Genomic DNA, 22,227 nt, shown 5'->3' on the forward strand with positions numbered 1-22,227 from the left:
TTAGGAATGAAGTAGGAAAAATGGATTAGAAGATCCACTCCGGAATTGGACGGAGGAAGTAGCTAAGAATTAGTCTTAATTTTGAACTGCTAATTAGTTAGCGACGGATCAAAACTATATTTCTGTATTAGCTCATTTTCTATTAATAATAACTCTGCATTTTTTTTCTCTCTCTCAACCAATTTTCCATCAGTAAAGAACAGAGGGAGTTTTATTTTTTTACCCAAATTAACTAACCACAGTAACATGAACTTATATATAGGAGGGAAGAGCATTCCCAATAAACCATCTCTATAAGGATATCAAGAGAAAAATAGAGTGAGATTTTAAAAAAAAAAAAAAAACAGAGAGAGAGAGTGAGAGAGATGGCGGACGCAGCAATAGAATTCCTGCTCAACAACCTCAAGGAGCAAGCGGTGTACCACATCAATCTAATCAACAACACAGAAATCAACATCGAGAAGTTGAGGGAACATCTCGTCGTGTTCAAAGCCTTCCTCAAGGACACTGCGAAGAAGCGGGAAGGCGATCAAATAAAGGAGATGCGGAAGAAAATCTACAGTGCTGTCTATGATGTCGAAGATATCATTGACGCTTACATCTCAAGGTCCAAAGAGTCGGGGCGGAAGAATCATTTTCTGGCGAAGTTCCTGGGTAATAACACCAACAGTCTCCATAGCATTGGCAAGAAAGTAGAGGCGATCAGCGGCCGGATCGAACAGTTGAGGAAAGAAATCAACCTCCCCACCGTCGAGAAAGACGAGGATGATAAACCACCTGAGGTTACCTTCTCTTTTCACATTTGAATATATACTCTAAATTGAATTTAATGTAGGATCTATTTTGTCTAAATTGTGGAGATAAACTGCATATCAAATTATTAAAAGAAATTTTACGAGGATTATAACAAAATCTCAATGGCACATTTTTTGATGAAAAAAACTGTTACTCCCTCCGTCCCAGTTTAGGAGTGCAATTTAGTTAGGGCGCGGATTTTAAGAAGTTGTTGGAGTGTGTAATAATTGAAGTGAGATAGTAGTTGTTGAAGTATGTAATAATTGAAGTGGGGTAGTGGAGAGTGGGACCCTTTTGTCTTTTTATATGTTTAAGATTTAGTTTTGTTTTATTTTTATAAAAGTAATCACATTTGAGTGTAAATTTCATCAACAATGAGGTTAAATTTTATGTCCATAAATGGTAAATTCTAAATGAGACTCTTAAATTGGGACGAACGAAAATGATAAAATATGACTCTTAAACTGAGACAGAGGGAGTATTTGTATATATTTATAACGACATAGTACAATATAAGACTCTTCATTGCATTAGTATGATACATTAGGTCAATGTAGACTTAAGTGCACTAATATAATGCCTAAAAATATGTACATTTTCAAAAAATATATTTGTATTTCACACAATTGCTAGTCAGACTAGTTTACCTTTCAATACCGTATTCGCATATATAAAATGAACACGGAATAACTTGGATCTACACCATCTATATGTTCATCTAATAGAGCACGTTTGAGTTTAGTTTTGATATAAATTTCGGGTTCACTTTTACCCTACACTAGGTACCCATGAACTCTCTCTAACTATCTCTAACTATAGAACTAAGCTGAATTTTATTTTTACTAAAGTCCAATTTTGATTTCTTACATTTGCTCTAAAATTCTCTTTGGTCCTATACATTAAGTTTGTGACCTTTTGGTCTCTAACATATTGTTTTGGTCCAAAACAATTAATTTCTGTTAAAATTATTTGTCAAAATGTTTGATCAATTTAATAACTTAAATTTAGGACTAAAGTCCAATTTTGGTCTTGTACATTTTCAATAAAATTCTTTTTGGGTCCCATACATTAAGTTTGTGACCTTTTTTTGGACTAAAATGTATAAAAACAATATGTTAGGGACCAAAAAGTCACAAACTTAATGTATGTGACCAAAAAGAATTTTAGGGCACGTAAGAGACCAAAATTGGACTTTAGTCTTTTATTTTTCGTCCGTTCTATAGAAATGGTCTATATTTATTTATAGAATCCTTTTATTCCCCTTTACATTATCATTTATGGACCCCTAGTATCTATTATCCTATTTCAACAACTCCCTCCTATCATTTATAGAAGAGTTGTTAGATGGAATAAGTAAAGATAGAAAGGTATTTGAATATTTTAATGAGTAGAGAGGAATTCATTTCTAAATATAGATCGTAGGCATCTTAAGTGAGACAAACTAAAAAGGAAATGTGGACACCTTGGGTGGGACGGAAGGAGTACTTTTTTCCGTTCTCTCTTGCTTTACCAATTATGCATTAAAAATATATTAGTAAATGATAGTACATTTTTATGGGATAGAAGGAGTATATAATATAGGGTGTTATAGAAATCTCTACTAATTTCTTTTATATTTTATCTATCTAAATATTATTCTATAAATATCTATATGTTTTTACCACAAAATATCCTTTTTTTCTCTATTTTGGTTTGTCCCGCTAAATTAGTCTATTTTTTCATGATTAGCAAGTCTTTTCCTCGCTCATGAGATAAATTCATTCTCCACTGACAACACTTTAGTCATTTATTTATGTCCATCTCTTATTCTTTAACATTTTTGCATGAAAATTTGAAACGTCCACATAATATATTTTGTTTGGGACATAAGGAATATTACAAATTCATAGGGATAACTAATCTAGGGATAGATTTTATAAACAAAAATTTGAGTTATCAATCCTACCAAACATGACCTCCTCCTCCAACTCTTCTTCTTCCCATCTTTCCTTCTTTCATCTTCTTAATCTTTATCATCTTCTTCTTCTTCCACCCTACTTCCCTTTTTTCATCTTCTTAGTCGTTATCATCTTCCTCTTTCTTCTTCTACTTTCATCTTCTTCCACCCTACTTCCCTTCTTTCATCTTCTTAATCTTTTTCCTCTTCCTCTTCCTCTTTCTTCTTCCTCCTCACTTTTTATTCTTCTTCAACGCCCTTCTCCTTCTGCTTCCCTTGTTTCATCTTCTTAATCTTTTTCCTCTTCCTTCTTTTTTCCTACTTAAATTATTCTCCCTTTACCTCTTCCTCTTTCTTCTTCTTCCTCACTTTTTATTCTTCTTCAACTTCCTTCTCCTTCTACTTCCCTTGTTTCATCTTCTTAATCTTTTTCCTCTTCCTTCTTTTTTCCTACTTAAATTATTCCTCCCTTTATTCATCATCTTCTTCTTTCTTCTTATTTTTCCTCATCTTCTTCTCCCTCTTCCATTTCTTCTTAACTCTTCTTCCTTTTCCTCATCTTCACATTCTATGTAATTTCTTCTTCTTCTTCTGTCAAATTTATCTCGTTGTTCACCAAGATGGTTGGTGGAGGGTTCCGATTTAGCTAATTTTAAGGGACCGAGTGGCATAATTATTTGAATATTTTTTTCCATAAAAATTGATACTACGAGTAGGATCCATTTTAGAAAGCATTAATTCTTTCTATTTCTTCCTACATCTGGTTGAACTCGTTAAACTTTCCAAACAGACTCGACCACCAAGGAAGGACGGTAAAGTGGTGGGATTTGCAGACGTGACAGAAAGCCTCATACGACGTCTAACTGAAGAAACTGACGAATTTGATGTCATTTCTCTGACGGGTATGTTTGGACTGGGCAAGACGACGTTGGCATGGAAGGTTTTTAGTGATCCTACAATCGTACTACGGTTCCCCACCCGCATATGGCTTTCTGTTTCACAACAATTCACAGAGAGAGACATCTTTCTACGCATCCTCGAAAATTATATCCCAGTAGATGACACGCTACGCAACAGACATCCCGATGAGTTAGCTGATATCGTTGCTGATTATCTCCGGAGAGGCAGCTCCCTAATAGTGATGGACGATGTGTGGACGAAAGGTGATTGGGACAAACTTAAAAAGGCTCTTCCGTTGGAGGAAAGAAGAAGTAAAGTATTGATCACCAGTCGCCATGAGAACGTGGGAGAGGCTGCTAGTAAGCCAAGACCTTTTGTGGCGTTGCGAAAATTTACTAAGTATGAAAGCTGGGAGCTGTTCCGGTGGGAGGCGCTCCAGACGCTCAATTGCCCTCCCGAATTGGAAGAAGTGGGGAAAAAAATTGCAGAAGATTGCGATGGATTGCCACTTGCGATAGTAGTCATAGGAGGCATCCTTTACGAGCCAGCAGACTCGGATGTGGATATAAGAAAAGAGAAGTGGCTTAAAGTGTCCGAAAATGTGACCTCCTATATCACTGAAGAACCCGAAGCACGGATGAAAAAATTCATATCTTTGAGTTATGTGAATCTTCCTGACCACTTGCGACCTTGCTTTCTTTATCTGGGGTTATTCCCAGAAGACTACGAGATTTCAGCATCGAAATTGATCCGCATGTGGATTGCAGAAGGATTCATCCAACAGAAGGTTGCACATATTTCATTGGAGGAGGTTGGACAGGATTATCTCAAGAATCTTATTAGTAGAAACTTAGTCAAAGCTCTCAAGTTTAGAGCTGATGATAGTGTTAAAACATGCCAGATTCATGATACATTGCTTGAATTCTGCCGCGTTGAAGCCAGCAATGAAGATTTTCTCCAAGAGATCAAGCTCAACCAACAAGGGCAATGTGTGCCTCCAATCACTGAATTGTGCCGCCGTATTTCTATTCATTCAGATTGCGAGCTCTATATCTCACTGAAACCTTCCGCTCCTCGGGCCCGTTCATTTGTTTGTTTTTCCAAAAAGCCCTACACGCTGTCTGCGCAGAACAGCACAAAGATCATTAAAGCCTTCAAGTTCCTCAGAGTTTTTGATGTTCAGCCCTTAAAATTCAATGAATTTTATTCTGAGCTCTACAATTTGATCCATATGAGGTACATTGCATTGTCCATCACGCTTGACATGCTTCCTTCATATTTCGACAAGATGTGCAACATACAAACTCTTATCATCAACACCACATCTCGTACCCTTAAAGTTAAAGCCAACATATGGAATATGAATCAGTTGAGGCTTTTCAAGACGAATGCCTCTGCTACCTTTACCCAACCCAAGTCCACCGATTGTGCAAATGAGCTTCAAACACTCGGCTTGATCTCAGTGGAAAGTTGCAAGGGACTTCATAAGAGTGCTCCCAATCTGAAGATATTGGGCATCCGTGGGAAACTAGCCTTGCTTTTTGGCGAAGAGGGATCTTTTGATGGTTTGAGGAACATAAAACATCTTGGAAAGTTGAAACTGGTAAACGATGATTCACAAGCAACGGGCCTACTTAATTGCCTACCAAGAAGTGATCGATTCCCATCTGGACTTACGAGCCTCACACTGTGCTCGACTTTCCTCAAATGGGAAGAAATCTCTATTCTTGGATCACTTAAGAAGCTCGTGGTCCTCAAGTTGAAAAATCGTGCATTCATCGGAAACAGCTGGACATCAGGTGGAGTTGAAAATTTTCAATCTCTTCAATTATTGCACATTGAAGGGACAGATTTAGCTTTCTGGGAGGCCGAATCCCATCACTACCCCAAGCTTAGAAGCCTTGTGCTCAAGGATTGTGACGATCTTCGCCAAATTCCAATTCATCTGGCTAAAATACAGAGATTCAAGATGTTGGAGTTGGTTACTTGCCCAGTTGCAGTTGGCGCTGCCAAGAAAATTGCTGATGAAAAGAAAAAGATATATGGTGAAGGCTCTGGATTCAAGCTCTCCATCTTTCCTCCTCCTGCTGAATGATGAAGATTTGTTTATCATTGCCAAGTGAGTTATATTTCTAATTCTTCCTCCAATATAATCTTTTTTGTAATTTCATTTTAATTGATGGTCACTTGATTTTTGCAGCACATGTCTCACATTTGCAATGTGGCTGGCTGGAGTAACTGCTGCACTTCATTTGTTATGTTGAATTATTTCCCTTCTTCGGTTTGTGTTGAATAAAAGCCGCATTTGATTCGGCTTGTATGTGATCTTGGAAAACATTTCATTGTTGTGTTGAATTGGATCACATTTCTTTGTTTACCATCTTAATTTGTTTGTGTTCATTGATCACATTTAGAACATTGAAGATCTAATTTGGAACTCTGTAGACAGATTGCTGTCTTAGATTTAATCCCTCTTGTCATCGTTTTGTTGTTTTCCAAGATTATTGTTCATATCTTCATGCCAAGTTTGACGTTAAGATTGAAATTAATGAGAAGAAAAATGGGTGTGGGGATATTTTTAATGGAGCGGAATCTAGAGATTCACATAGTTTCTTCAGCCGAAACGCATTTTGGGCTCATCATTTCAAAAATCTATACTACACAACATAATCATGTTAATTATGAAACTATTTCAAAAATCTATAGTAAAAATAATACTCCCTCCGTCCCACTTTAGGAGTCCCGATTTACTACCTTTGGGTGTCCCACTTTAGGAGTCCCAATTGTAATATTCCATAATTGGTAATAGGCCCCACATTCCACTCACCTTTTTCCACTATCTTTTTTCACCAACTTTTCTTCATATTTCTTAATACCCGTGCCGAACTTAATTGGGACTCCTAAAGTGGGACGGGGGAGTACTGTTACTTGTTTAGCCAGAAGTTACTCTATTATGGATATTCTCCTTAACTGCGGTCGGTGGCGAAGCGCAGCGACCAAACGTAACTCCCGGCGCCCTGTGTAGGGTCGGCGGTTTGTAGATAACGGCTGCGCGCGGAGAGCTTCTCCGTTGGGCAGCGGCTAGTCTAAGTTGTGATTTCTTGGAGTGCAAGATTAGGGAGAAATATTACAATTCTTATTCAATGCTTTCATGTTTGACAATTGCCCTATTTATATATCTAAGGACCCTAGGGTTGATTCGACCTAATCATATTCATCTTGGGAAAGAATCAACAAAGAAAATCCGAAACGGAGCTTATAATTACGCTCGGTCTATACTGAAATAGAAAATACTTAAATACTAATATTCCAAAAATAAATATCAAAAATAATAAAAACAAAAACAAAATATCTTGTTCTCCTTATTTTGGAACGTAGTCGCCAAGTCGATCCGGCTGGCGCGCGTTCCTCTTCGGCTTTGACTTCGCAATGGATGTCTGCACGGTTGCTTGAGCAGCCTACTCCAGCTCTGCCTCGTCTGTCTCTGTCACGACCTGCTCTTCAGCTTCCTCCGTTTCCATATGCAGCACGCCTTGGGCTTCATCTTGGTGTGTGGCCATAGCCTCTTGATATTGAGGCGTATCAACTCCCTCCCCGATAGCAACCTCCTTGTCCTCAAGGAGTACATTAGGATACCGTTGTCGGATCATATCTAGTGGCTCCCATGTCGGTGAGTCTCACCAGTCCGACCATCGAACCAACATATGCTCCTTTGCCTCACCATCGTGCCACAGGACGCGACTCTGCAAGACCCTCACTGGGTACACCGCCGGTCGGTCACCCAAAAATTCCTCCGGAAAGCTAATTACTGGCTCCTCATCCTCCCCAGCTATGAACGACGTAACAGGCTGACATGGAACACATTATGGATTCTGCTGCCGTCCGGGAGTCTTAGCCTATACGCCACGGGTCCGATTCGTGCAATCATCTCAAAAGGACCATAAAAACGACGTGCCAATTTTGCGGAAAGAGGGCACACAACAGAATGCTATAAGGTTGCAACTTCAACAACACTTTATCACCAACCTTAAATTCCACGTGCCTCCGGTGTTTGTTCGCACTCTCGCGCATTCTCTGTTGCGCTCTCTGATGCACTTTTTATTAGCACTAAAAATACCTGCAAGTATACAGGGTAGATCTGGTACAGCTAAAAGTCAGTATCGAGATATCGAACACGGGGAATATAATTACAACTGACTATTATGTACTAAGCGTCAAATATTATATAGAGAAACAAGAGTTTTGGGTATAAAATAAATAATGTAAAACAACAAATGCAAAGAAGATGAAGTTAGACAAATAGAGGAATTTCAAGGATAATGATTTCACTAACTCTTTAGTTATTCTAATTAGTTCTACGTTCATCCGACTCAAGTTTTACCACGATTTCTCTTTATCATGCATCAATACTCAACAATATTGTATGAACATATAAGATAAACCAATCAAAGCTATCACCGATCAAAGATTGACAATAATCAAAGTAACGACCAATTAGTCGAACAAAAGTTCAAGAAAAATCAAGTGGAAACGAGTTCTGAACATTAAACATAAAAAGAACTACATAAAAGTCAAATACTATCAAACCTAAAAATTCTATTGTTTAGCAATCCATAGACAAATGAACTAAAACAATAATTAAAGTATGAGACATGAAATAAACAAAACCCAAGGATGAATCTTGAAGTCTTCATGCTCCTCTTGCCTTGCTTCAATCTCCAAGAAAGAGGGAATAATTAGGTTAAGGAGTGGAGAGGGAGGAGCCTTGGAGGCTCCCCTTTTGGGGGCTATGGATGGGTGAATTCTATGAATGAGGTTATTGGGTATATATAGAGTTGAGAATGATTTAAATTTGGTAATAAGTTTCCTCCAAGCATTAGGAAAGATGTAATTTTCGTGCCCCATAGTAGAAGGAAAAGATTTGGCTTCACAAGGTAATATCTTCTTTCCTTCTTTAAATTTCTGCCAAGACTGCAGTTGGAAGCTTTGCGCGACTTTGATAGAATGACCATAACTCTCTCCACAGAACTCCGATTGAGGTGATTTTGGTACCGACTTGAAGCTATTTTCAAGAAGAAGAGAATGGTGTATAAAAATCCCTGATCGGACATTAGAATCGCCGGAAAATTAAGTTTGAAGACAGCTGTCGCGCGCTGCGTTTTCCCAGTAATCGCTGGCAAGGGTGTAGCGACTGTTGGAGAGTGTCAGAGCCTTCTGGAGTCTTTGCAGCGAATGCTGCACTTGTTCCAGCGGCCCACTGGGCGTCCTTATGCTCCTGCTTCCGGAAATTCACCTTTTTATTCCCTTTTCTGCTCTATTTTGCACATTTCTCACAAATCACGTCAAAATACCAAAATGGATAAACTATAAATGATGGACATGTAATGCAACTTTGACAATTAAAACGAACCAAATAATGGCCATAAAATCGTGCAAAATCTGAGCGTATCACTCTCTTCAAATTTCGCCTCAACTCCACTAACAACTCACCACGTTGACGAATTAAGTTGGCCGCTGCAGGGGGGTGTCGTGTCGTAAGGCGGGGAAAAAATCAGCGATGGGGGTTTGCGGCCATATAGCTCCTTGAACGGAGATATCTTTAGATCTTCATCATAGAAACAGTTAAGAGCTAATTCCGCCTACGGAAAGAAATTGGCCCACTTTGATGGTTGATCCGCCGTAAAGGCTCGCAAGTACTGTTCAATGCCTCTATTCTGCACTTCTGTCTGACCGTCCGACTGCGGATGATAGGCTGTGGAAAAATTCAATTTCGTACCACTCAACAGAATGTCCTCCCACACTCTATTCAGGAATACCGGGACACGATCTGAGACTAGCTTCTTTGGAAAGCCATGATGGCGGACAACCACATTAATGAACAAGTGCGCCACCCTCAACGCATCGAACCAAGATGGTAGTGGAGCGAAATGGGCGTACTTCGACAACCTATCCACCACTACCATACAGGTCCGAGAATGAGGGAGACCGGTGATGAAATCCATGGAAACCTCTTCCCATACATGCGAAGGAACTGGTAGAGGCTGCAATAGGCTTCTGTGTGGAGTATTTAGTCGTCTGGCAAGTGACAAAAGACTCGACAAACTGCTTGACTTCCTTTCGCATATTTTTCTGATAAAAACTTGTTGCAATCCTCCTGAATGTTCGATCAAAACCCGGGTGTCCCGGAGAATAGTGATATTCCTGCATTATTGGCTTTCGCGCTGCTGATCTAGCCCTCATAAATATTATGTGGTTGTGAGAGACTAAACCAACTATGAATGACAAGTGTGGAGGGGCCGTTCCATCTGCAATTGCCGCCCTGATCTCTCACATTTCTGGGGATGATGCCGTCTCACTGCGAAGCAGTTCCAGCAACTGCGGAACCGGATGCGCTGCTGCCAAGAACAATGTGCCATCGCGTGACACAGCTGATGGGTCGTCGGCGACCAACTCTGTAACACCCCGACTTTTTCTACCTTTTTGTTTGTTCTTGAAAGGACGTCGTTTACGCACCAGGAAATTTTTTTCGCCTTTGCTCCTTTTATCGAGAGAAAGATTTTACTTTTCAGGCCAAACAATTATTCTTTCCTAGCCCAATTTGAAATCAAGTTATTATGAGTCCAAAATATATTTCTATTATTTCTTAAAGCCCAATTTTGGAGGAGCCTATTTATTCCGTTAGAATTTATTAACCAACACAAAAATATCAGTTCCACAAAATCCGATCGATATCTACAAATCTCCCCATGATTCCATCAAATCAGTTTTACATATATATCTCCCCCCATGATTCCACGCTTCTAAATCACACGATATTCACAATCAATTCCAAAAAAAATCAGAGAGTTAGAAATTTAGAGAAAGAGAGAGAGGGAGTCGAGAGGGAGAGGAAGGTCGACGGTGGCGCGAGTTGGAGGTTGCAGGCAACGACGATAGAATTGGTTCAGAGAGAGAGAAAGAGAGAGAGAGAGAGAGAGAGAGAGAGAGAGAGAGAGAGAGAGAGTGCGGCTGTGATGTACGGTTGTGATGGTGGTGGGGCAGCGAAGAGAGTGCTTGAAGAGAGCGTTTAACGAGGATTCTTTCCTGTGAAGTTGAGCGAGGGGAAGGTGAGGGAGAGATGACTCATGATGGACAGCGGCTATGATGACGGAGAATTACAACGAGACAGCGACGGCAGAGGCGGTTCACACAAGAAGCAGCAGCAGCGAAGGCAGGTTGTACGTTCAGACAACGGCAACAATCGCGGTGAAGGTCGCTGGAGTGGGAGAGGCGCCGGCTGGAGCAACGATCGACGGCAGTGCATAATTTGATGAAGGAGAGGATAACAGTGAGATCGAGGGAGATGGAATTGGGGCTGCATCATGGAGAAGAAGAAGAGGGATGAGAGAGTGACATACTTGGATTTTACATGGTTTTAGAGGGTGGTTTTGTATGAATTTGATCATATTTGTCTATTATTGGACGTATTTATATATGCTTCTCTATTATGTTCGTATGTTGACCATTTTGTTAAGAATGTGTAGAAAAAGGTACAAACTATGTGGATGTGCAGCAGCCTTGGTTTGAGACAATTTTTACTGGAGATTTTGAAGTCCAATCAGCCTCAATCGGAGTCCCGTAGAAGAAGTTATGACCATTTTACGAACATTGCGCTGTCCAGAAAATTACACGCGGCCGGGTGAACTAACCACCCGGCCGGGTACTGTGTTTATGCACTGAAAAGGTCAGAAAATGGTAAAAAATCATCACCCGGCCGGGTGAATTTTACTCTTTATAATTCTACCCGGCCGGGTACGTTGTTTTGGCGTATTTTCTTGCCAAAAACGCGATTTTTGATGGGGGATTAGAGGGAAAAACGCCTAGGGTTCATCAGCATTCTACACTTACTGCCTCCAACACTCACACACATCCCCAAGAACACTTTGAGAGAGAGAATTGAAGATTGATGACTTCCAATCGGAAGATTGAAGTTGCCATTCCAGGAGTATCTTAATCTTTTCTCCATGTGTTTCATTGAATTCTATGTGTTAAACTTAGTTTTCTCTAAGAACATGAGTAGCTAAACACCTTTTTGTAGAATTGTTGGTGAAGATGCACTAATTTCATAGTTTTTATCCAATTAATTTTGTTCTTGCCTTGCTCTTGTAGTTATTTGATTATTCTTGGGTTTATTCCTTTCAATTGCTTGATCACCACTTGATTGTGTAGGATTAATTAGATTAATCGGGAGATAAAATAATTAATCTGGAAATAGGAATAATTCACACCTTAATGCAATAAAACTCGGGAGAGTTGAGGTTTTGAGTGAGGCTTTTGATCTAATCGAGCTTTTGGGAGTTAGGGGTTTTAGGATTAGAAGGGGACTTCAATCCTAGCACCTAATCTGCAGGTTTCTCACCTTGGGAGGGGATTTAATCTATAATTGTGGTCGACTTAGTAATTATAGACACACCAAAAGGTTAGGCAATTTGATTGGATAAGAGCTTGGAATTGTGCATCGGATCCTTGAGTTCTACAATTTTCTCTATATTATCTTTTCACTCCGTGTTTACTTGCTTTTACTTGTTCATTTGCTTATTATATGCTTTTATTAGTGTTAGAAAAAAAACCAAACATTTCCCGATTCTCTAGATAGTAGTCAATGTTTGTTTGTGGTAGTTAAGTTGATACGAATTTGTCTCTATGGGATACGATACTCTTGCTTGCTATTTGCTACACTAGCCCCGTACACTTGCGAGTATCACTTGTGTTAAAATAAGTCGAGTCAGAGAGATATGAGCATGAGATGAAATGAGAAGGAGATGGAGACGTTGTTGTACAATTCTTAGAGAATGAGAAGAGAAGTGATTTTGTGTTTAAGAGATGGAATAGTGAAATATGTGACGTGAGTTTGAAGGAGAAGAGTAAAAGGGGATGTTGTTTACTTTTCAAAATGAGTTGGTATTTGGTCAAGCTGGATGTTAATTCTATTTGTTGGGTATGCAGTTAGGAGCATAATATTAGTTGGGCTGATTTGAATACAAGAATGCTTAGAGTTCAGGCGGCCTCAAAAGTAAATGAAAGATAAGAGAAGCTTGGACTCAAAGAAGGAATTTCCGCGAACAATTAAATAGACGAGGTGGGCTTTCTATCCTACATTATTGTGTAGGCTAACTTTTAAATTTATGCAATATCTTTCAAGTATGAGTTATGTGCTTAAAATTCAAATATATTGTGTCATGCCGTATTTTGTTTTAAGGATGTGCCACTATCTGATCGCCCTAGTGGGGAGTGAACCCTACTAGAAGTTATGAGTTTAATCGAATTTGGTTTTGTCTAGGGAGTGAGTCCCTATTCAAGCTAGTGTACACAAAGAGGATCGTGCGCTAGCTTTCAAGTTGACCGGTCTAGTGATCGAGAATGTGGCCACGTTCTCGTTTCACATATGAGGTTCAGATATGGTATGAGGAAGAGAGAAAAATGGGCTGCAGCCATACTTTTGAGCAAGAAAATGTTTTGGTGACTGGATCTTTTATAAAACCCCGAGTTCACTTTTAAATGCTGACACGATATTTTATGAAAATTATTAATGTAACAGCCCGCCATTCTAGGGTATAATAAATGCAGCGACTGCTACCTAGGCAGACTTAAAAGCAACACAACATAGGCTAGGGTTCCACTTAAAGGGATTTGACCAAAATAATTAATGCACTATTAAAGCAATAGTTCAACGGCTTAATCAAGAAAAATAATAATGGATAGATATCATGGAATATGCTCAAAAGGCAAGGGTTTAATATAAATCCAACAAAACGCATTATGTCTCAATACTCTAATTCAAAAGGAATAAGTTCAAATCAACCAAAAGATAATAAGTGTCATAATTCAGCGGAAGCAACCAAGAAATAAGTGAAGACATGTATGATGACACAACTCCACTCGATGTTTCAGACGATCATATCATTATTCAATTTATTAGCTCAACACCGCCAACCACTCATCATCGCTCAACCTGCACATAGGGAAAAACACATGCAGGGCTGAGAATTTTAAACATACTCAGTGAACTCGTGCCAAAACGTTTAAATAGTTATGCCACCCTTACCATAGTGAACTTGAGTTTTATTTATTTAAAGAATATCATCGAGTATCACAAAATAATTTCATGGACTGGCCAGTCAAACAATACCTCTCATTTTCTCATTAATCAACAATTTCATGGTGCGACGAAGTGTGACCACACTTTCGCCCACGAGACCGGCCGACTAGCAAGGACGGCTCCCGATCTCCAGTGTACACTAGCCTGATAGGGTTTGCGGCCCTACTCAGACCCGAATTCGTTTATATAGCCCTATAGCCTAATGGAGCGCACTCACAAACTAGGCATCAGACACACACAATATCCAAAACAATCACATGCATGGAACAATAGTTTAATCCACCCTTATTCCTTCACTTTCATAAATTTGCAACATAAATGAGTTTAAGAATAAAGCCCACCTCGATTCCTAGATCACAAGTATATTCTTCTTCTGCGCGAGTTATCACCTTTAATTTATGTATTACAAGTAAGTCTCAATCATCGATCAAAATCATGCATGTTCCCACGTTTCCCTTTTTCCCATTGATTAATTTTAATATCACCATTCAAAATCAAAGTACGATTTTTATATCTCTTTTATTCACACAACAACTCCGGATTTATCATCAAATCGTGTCACGCATGAGTGTTTTTCACACAACACACGCACGCACACAACACACATACCGAGGCATGCACACACACACGCGGTTTCACACCCACACACACACATGTGCATCCCATTCATCAATTAATTTCCCCTTCACTCAATCTAAATGCATGTGGACTTAAGAACACCGATTGATCGGTTAGACTAAGAGAGAAAACATAAAAGTACCTTCTCTTGCTAAAACGAACGGTAGAAATAAGTAATAGCCTTGATTCTTCAAAGATTCTTGAGTTTCAACTTCAATTCTTCTCCAAAGATGAAGAAATATTGGAGAATAGTAGAACAAAATTGAGAGAGAGTGGGAGAGAGGGGAGAGACGTGATTTTGGGAGTGGGGGCGTGATTTTGGTGTTCTAGGTTTAGGGTTTGCCTCTTATTTATAGAGTGCAAGATATAATCCCATAATTAAATAAATAAAAGATTTGGAAGAGGAATGACGTTAAATCTGGTGAGGAAAAAGGGGATTTCGAATTTTAGGCTGTTTAATTAGCCTATGATTTAATTTACATTTTTCACGAAGTAGAATAGTATATCACGGAGCAGAATAAAAATAATAATCTCCCACTAAGAATAGGGAATAGGCGTGATTTATTGATTCTATACAAGGAATCAATTTCAAATATTATTTAAAATAAGATAAGGTAAGATATGCTAGGATATTTGAATTTATTTATGGAAGAGAATAAACAAGGGATCAAATAATATAATAAAATAATCCCTTCTCCCATGAATAGGAGATATTTGAAAATCTCCTTGAAATAATCATAAGGGCCGAAAATTTCAATAAATAAGGAATAATCAGACGTTGGATTTAATTTAAATAATTATCCCAAACAATAATTAAATCCAAGAAAAATAGGATTTCTTTCCAATAAATAGGAGGGTCAAAAATTCCATGTGAATAAATAATGCTCTTATTTAATTCTAACTCATCCCTTAGGAAAATAATTCACCACAATATTATTTTGCCCCGTATGAAAATATTCACATATCCACCATTCAAATTTCACCTCCACTTCACATTTTCCAACGACTTTGACCATTCCACAGCCACGTCATATTTTCCACAATATTGACTATTCAGTCATATATTCAACAGGTTTGACTATTCAACTCCAATTCGCAATTAGGTCACAAGAGTCATGCGATAAATTACTCACAATTTCATCCACATATTTCATAGCATTAAAAGCATTTAATGCAAAAAATTTCACGCCTCAAAATTAGGGTTCGAAAAAGTGGGATGTTACAATTTAGGCACGTGTTCACTAGGTACACTACGTACTCAGCCCGCATATGTTTTAAAAATGTGTAGATTGAGCTGTGATGAGCGCGGTGGGTGTTGAGCAAGACCGTTGAAGAAATTTTAAGTGTTCAGAATGTGTCATGTCTTCACACGTGGCATATTCCTTCTCTCGAATGCTTCCGCTAAGCAATTGCTTTTCTTTTTGAGTTTTTGTATTGCTGAGATAATATTTTTTTCGAGTTGTTGTTTTTGAGATAATCTGATTTTATTCGAGCTATTCCCATTTATTTTGAGCAATTGTCGAGTTTTGTTGTTTTCCCCTTTCTTTCCCGCTTCTTTAACCCTCCCCTCATCGCGATTCAACCGTGTTTTCTATCCTTTAAAAATACGGGCGTGACAAACTCGTCCTCCCCGAATCTGGTACCCAGCTGACCCTCCTCACGACTCAATAACGCATCTGCTGTCCGATTAGTGCTACCCGTGAACTCATACAGCCGTAGGTCCGGAGTCTGCACTATTTGTAGGAGCAACTCTTTTAAACTCTTTTGATCGCTACGAATAATAAACTCCCGGCCCAATAAATACTGGCGCCACTTTTGCACCGCCTCCACAATGGCGTACAACTCCTTGTGGTATGTGGACTCCACTCTGTGGCGAGGCCCAAGCTTCTTGCTAAAATACGCAATCGGGTGGGTGTCCTGCAGAAGAACCGCTTTGATCCCCACATCAAATGCATCTGTTTACACGCAAAAAGTCTTCTCGAAATCGGGTAGCCGAAGCACTGGTGCTGTCGACATGGCAGTCTTCAGAATTTCGAAGGCGTCCCCCGCCACTGCTGTGTTAGAGTTTGTGTACTAGAAATCACATTTCGAGTGATTGAATACTGTAAAACTCTTATTTTATTTTCCAATGAATAAAACAGATTATTTTTGTCATAATGTTGTTATGTTTTACATTTAATGGATGTTAATACATGTTTAAATGTATAAGTTAACTTAACAAAGTCTAAGTATTTGTTTTAGTAGACTGGTTGTGGGCGTCGTCCACTTTAAGGTAACACGGTCAGTTCTAAACAAAGAAAAAGATGAATTTCACAACCTAGGTGGAATTTTACTATCCATCGAGAAAGGTTGCAATGTCAGTCCGCATATTTCTAAGCCTTACAGAAATAAGATGACATTGGTGTGGTATAGTACTGAACGGATCTAACAGCAAGACTTGTCCGTAATATTTGTTTCTTAATCAATGTAGGTTAGTATTGAGCATACGGTATTGATTATGCATTACTTTGACTTATCAAATGGTGCGGGTTTTTCGTAACCCAATGATCCTGATATATTGGGTAGTGGTGATCAATATCTAGCGGTGCTAGGATTGCTATTATATTGAATCGTGCGCGAGGGGAGAGTTCAATATTACTTCTGTAGTGGATGCTCGTAATATTCCAATTATAACTTATATTAAATTGTAGGTTCAATTTAACTAGTAAAAAGTAAATTGGATGAGCCCATATCCAAAACCTTCCATAGATCCTTGTCTGGGCTCAAAAGGAACTTAATATAAATAGGAGAATAAAGGAGACAGAATAATCACAATTTCAGCACTGAAATTTTCAAAAATTTTGCCCCCCCCCTCCAGCTGAGGAGATTTTCGATTTCCACTCCTATTCACAAAAGGATTTCCTCTGTCTTCTTTATTTAATTCCTAGTATTCTGGTGAGATCAGCCCACACTGATATCGAAGTACAGTTCGGAAACCAGAGAGAAGATTTGTGGTCTAGTATTCAAAGCGTCACGTGGAGAAGCTGCTAGCCATCTTCAATTCTTTGGAGAATTAATTAGGTATTTTTCTGCTCCGTAGAAAAGCATGTTTTAGGTTTCAATATTCTAAAGCATGATTAATTCAAGTTATGTGCATGATACATGTAAGAATTACGCGAATAGGTTTTGTCTAAATAATCTTCTAAATAGATCTGATTATTATGTGATTTATTGGTGTGATTAATGATTGCTAAATTATGTTAATTCATGCAAATTAATTAGCGCCCACCAGCGCTTCCGCTGCCAGTTCCTACATGATGACCATACGAACGCGTCATTCTTGAGGAGATCCGTCAAAGGGGCAGCTATCAATGCATGTCAACCCCAATAACCCACGCAGTTGTTTCACATTTCTTGGTGTCGGCCAGTCGGTCATGACGGTTAATTTGGCCGGATCGGCCTTGAGTAACCCGTCCCCAATCAAGTGTCCCACGTATTCGACCGTCGAACTATAGAATGAACATTTGGACAACTTCACAAAAAACTTTTGATATGTAGAGTTGTTAATACTGCCGCCAAGTGCTGACTGTGAAGGTCTTCGTTTTGACTGTAGACAAGGATGTCATCGAAAAACAAGATTACACATTTCCGCAATAATGGTTGAAAGATGGCATTCTTGGCGGCTTGAAAAATTGATGGCGCATTCGTCAACCCAAATGGCATTACCAAAAACACGAAGTGCGTGAGTACGAAACGCCATTTTGAAAATATCTCCGTCGTGCATTCGGATTTGGTGGTAGCCCGAACGGAGGTCTAACTTCGTGAAAACTCGCGCCTTTCCCAACTCATCAAAAAGTTCATCCGTTGTGGGAATAGGAAAATGGTCTGCTACGGTTGCATTATTCAGCGCTATGTAATCGATGCAAAACCTGAAAGTGCCATCCTTTTTGTGAAATAATTAGACCGGCGATGAGAACAGCTCCGTTGAATGATGCACTGGTCCAACATTTCGCGAACCTACCGCTCTATCTCGTTCTTTTGGAAGTACGGGTAATGATACGGCCAAACATTAACAGGGCGTGAGCCGGGTAATAGATGCACCCGGTGATCGAATGGGCGGCGAGGGGGCATCCCTTCGGGCATGCTGAAAACCGCGCGAAAACCCTCCAAAATTGTACTCAAATTGCCGGGTAGGTTGGCCGGAAAATCCTCAAGACCTCCCGGCACGGTGGGTGCCATCTCCGGGTCCAGTAATAAAATTTCATAACACTTCAGAGTAGACGACGAAGGAATCAACGATGCCAGAGACTGCAGCGAGACCCTTCGCGGAGGGGGGTGGATACCTTTTAGTTCTGTGGAGAAGGTTTTTTAAAAGAGACAGAAGATTTTTTTTTATAATTTAGACGAAAATTTTGTTGACGGAAAAAATAAGAAAATAGAAAATCAAACTTCTTTTTTTTAAAAAAATATAAACGAATTTAAAAGAACATAAAGTTTTTTTAAAAAAAAAATCTTGCTAAACATGAAACAGGAGGTTTTTTAAGCTAAAGAAAATATAATTTAAACTAGTACTAGCTTCAGCTCTACGGAGAGAAACCCCAGCTCTATGGAGGAAAAATAAATTAACAAAAAGAAGAGAGCGGTTAACAAGGAATTTTATATCTTACCCACGCTCTACGGAGCTTATCCAGTGATGCAGCGGAAGATTGTGCAAACACAAAATTTGACCATGGACACATAAAATTAAACTCATACAAATTGTACCTCAGATGATATTTCAGTTTGACCTTGGGTTTTTCAGCTTCTATCTTCCCTCCATGCATGACTTAATTGTGAATCTTCAACAAAATTAGCTTTGTCAGCAATAAAAGGAATTAAAGATAGAGAGAGGGGGCTTGAAAGATTTCACCCATTTGTCGAACGTATGAATATGTTCACTCATCACTTTGATCATATTGTCGTATCTCTTCTCTTTATTTTCCATAAAACTTGTCAAAGCTTTCATATAAGTGTCCCACCAATCCTTGATTTTAGATACATCATCTGCATGTCTTTTACTTCTTTCTAAGAATCCACTCATCACATCTTCAAAGCTCTCACAATCCCATGTCCAAATCAGAAGCCTACTATATAGAGAATAAGGCATTGTTGTGCTCCTTGCTCTCCTCAAGTACCTCGAAAAATAAAAATAAAATAAAATAAATAAAAAAACAATAAAATTACACTCTAAATTAGTAGTATCAACCTTTCTACAATATCAGCTTAAAGCAATAATATTTCCCGGCAATGGCACCAAAAACTTGATGCACTATTTATTAGCACTAAAAATACTCTCAAGCATACATGGTAGATCTAGTATAGCTAATGGTCAGTACCAGGATATTGAACTCAGGAAATAAGATTGCAACTGTCTATCATATATTAAGCCTCGTATACTATCTAAAGACATTGGATTTTTGGTTTGATTTTATAACTAGACATAAAGAAACAAAAAAAAAAATAACAGAAAATATAAAAATAAATAATATACAAAACAGGTTAAGGAATGTAGAGTTTTGGGAACCACAATCAAAAGCTAAAATCCAAAAGACTTCCTTGTATTACGGTCTCTAGAGTTACTAAGCTATCACATATGTAAAACTATATCTTCTCTTGAAGCATAAAATTTGTAGATTGCTACCTAGAACTGAAGTATCCTTCCTAAAACTAAGGCAACAACTCCTAAAAGCTCCTAAGATAAATTTTCTTCATTCAAAGGATCAAATCTCCCGATTATATTGGCAAAGACGTCAATTTCTCCTCTTTCAAATTAAACTACTCATCTCCCGAGTATTGTAGTAAAATCCACATGCATTTATAAGATGGCCAATCAAATAAATGTATAAGCACAAGAGAAATCGAAATAACTACAAGAGCTAACAATGAAAAACAATTGAATAAATAACTTATAATCATGGCATATTACCAAAAATTCTACAAAAGATGTGTAATACTCATCGACAAGTAAAACAACAAAAAGTACTAGACATGAAGAAAAACAAAACAAACCCAAGGTTGAATGATGTAGTCTTCAGTCTTCTCTCGCCTGGATCTGCAGAGCTTCACTCCAATGGAAGATGAAGGAATAATATGTGGAATATGGGATGGAAGATGGTGTAGAGATGGAGAAGGATTGGAGGCTATGAATGAATATTATGAATTAGGTTACGGGGTATATATAGTCTAGAAAAGGATTTATAATTGGTAAAAAGTACCGTCCAAGTTATGGATAAAATGGTAAATTTGAAATCCTCAATTAATAGGAGAGATTTGGCAACAATTTCTTTCCTTCCTTGATTTCCGCCTAATTTTTGCCTAATTTTGATTGCACTGCGCAACGTTCGTAAAATGGCCATAACTTTCTCCACAGAACGTTGATTTAGATGTTCAAGGTACCCACACAAAGCTCTTTCAAAGACGAAGATAATGGTATGTATTAAGAACTGATTGTACTTCAAACTCGTTGGAACATGGGCTCGAACAGAGGCTGCTGAACCTTGACACTTTTGCACATTTTTTCTATCTTTTTATATCACTTATCAACAAACACGTCAAAATACCAAAATATATAATATATGCAATTTAAGAATATAATTTGCAAGATTGACGTTTAAAACGAGCCAAATCTAAGCCTTAAAAACATGCAAATCCCGTGTTTATCATCCTCCTTGGTGAACTCCAACGTTTTTCCTGCAAAATCTATCGTGACTTTCCCCAATGATTCAAGGCAGTCTATTCCCAGAATTATGTCATGCCCATGGACCGACAAGATATGAAGGTCTATCTTGAACATCGTGCCTTGTATTTCCAAGTTGGTTTGTCTCGAAATATGTGTGCACAATAGTGCCTCACCGTTCCCGACATACACCCTAAAAGGACTGATTGGGAGAAGTGGAAGGTGTAATCGGTTTGCGATTGCTGGATGCATGAAGTCCCTATCGTTGCCAGTATCAATTAAGATGCCCACCTGATGAAGATTCTGAATAAGACCGACAACTCGTAAAGGTCTCGAGCGATGGCCCCCATCCATGGTGTGGATATGAGAAACGTCTGCCAGCACCGGTTCCTTTAGACCCTGATCGCTTATGAGTCCTCCCTCCAGAACCGACTCATCTTCTTCGTCAGCGTAACATAGTAGGCGTAGCTTGCACTCATGGCACAAGGCCCATTTCTCGGGGTAGTGCCAACAGAGTCCCAGGCGGGAACGTTTCGCCTTCTCAGCCGATGAAACTCGGATTCGTGAAAATTTCGGCTGGTCATTGGTGCGGGCTGCGGAGCCCGGGTTCACACCAGTCGTCGGAGCGACAGATTGAGCCGATGGCTGGGTGGTGGAGAAGCCCGATTGGCCTCGGGTATCACGTTGCTGCCATGATCGCCGATTATTGGATTGAGGTTGGGGCTGTGATCGCTCGGATTGTGTGGCTGCTAGCTCTAAACAAAGGGCCATCGCCGCGGCCAAGGAGGGTGGTCGATGTAATCTCAAACGCTCATGCATATCCGGTTTGAGACCCACGACAAATAATGTAAACAACTCCGATTTTGGAATCCCCTGCTCCACCACTGATCCTGTTTGTGTCTCAGGCCAAAATAATTCTGAAACCTCGTGGGGTCAAAGCGATGACGTACATCCTCCAAAAACTCCTGCCATGTGACGAACTCATTGTTCGCTCAATAATTGAACACCCATTCGGAAGTCGGTGGGTCGAATAACATTACCGCGTAATGTAACCGTTGGGCGTGGGGCATCATGAGGTGATTGAAGTACACTACAAAAAAATCGCTGATTAGTGACGGAAATAATTTTTTCACATAATTAGATTTG

General features: G+C 39.1%; 1 protein-coding gene across 1 annotated transcript; it reads left to right on the forward strand.

Annotated features, from left to right (window-relative positions):
* The first annotated feature begins 311 nt into the window (after positions 1 to 311).
* LOC125193562 (putative late blight resistance protein homolog R1A-10) lies at positions 312 to 6,099 on the forward strand. The gene is made up of 3 exons (XM_048091385.2): positions 312 to 782; positions 3,522 to 5,750; positions 5,832 to 6,099. The coding sequence occupies exons 1-2, from the start codon at positions 366 to 368 to the stop codon at positions 5,724 to 5,726; spliced, it is 2,622 nt and encodes an 873-aa protein (XP_047947342.2). The 5' UTR covers positions 312 to 365; the 3' UTR covers positions 5,727 to 5,750; positions 5,832 to 6,099.
* Positions 6,100 to 22,227: the final 16,128 nt, after the last annotated feature.

The sequence above is a fragment of the Salvia hispanica genome, chromosome 4 (assembly GCF_029641045.1).
Source record: "Salvia hispanica isolate PSC_SH4W2 chromosome 4, Shi_PSC_v1, whole genome shotgun sequence".
NCBI classification, from domain to species: domain Eukaryota; kingdom Viridiplantae; phylum Streptophyta; class Magnoliopsida; order Lamiales; family Lamiaceae; genus Salvia; species Salvia hispanica.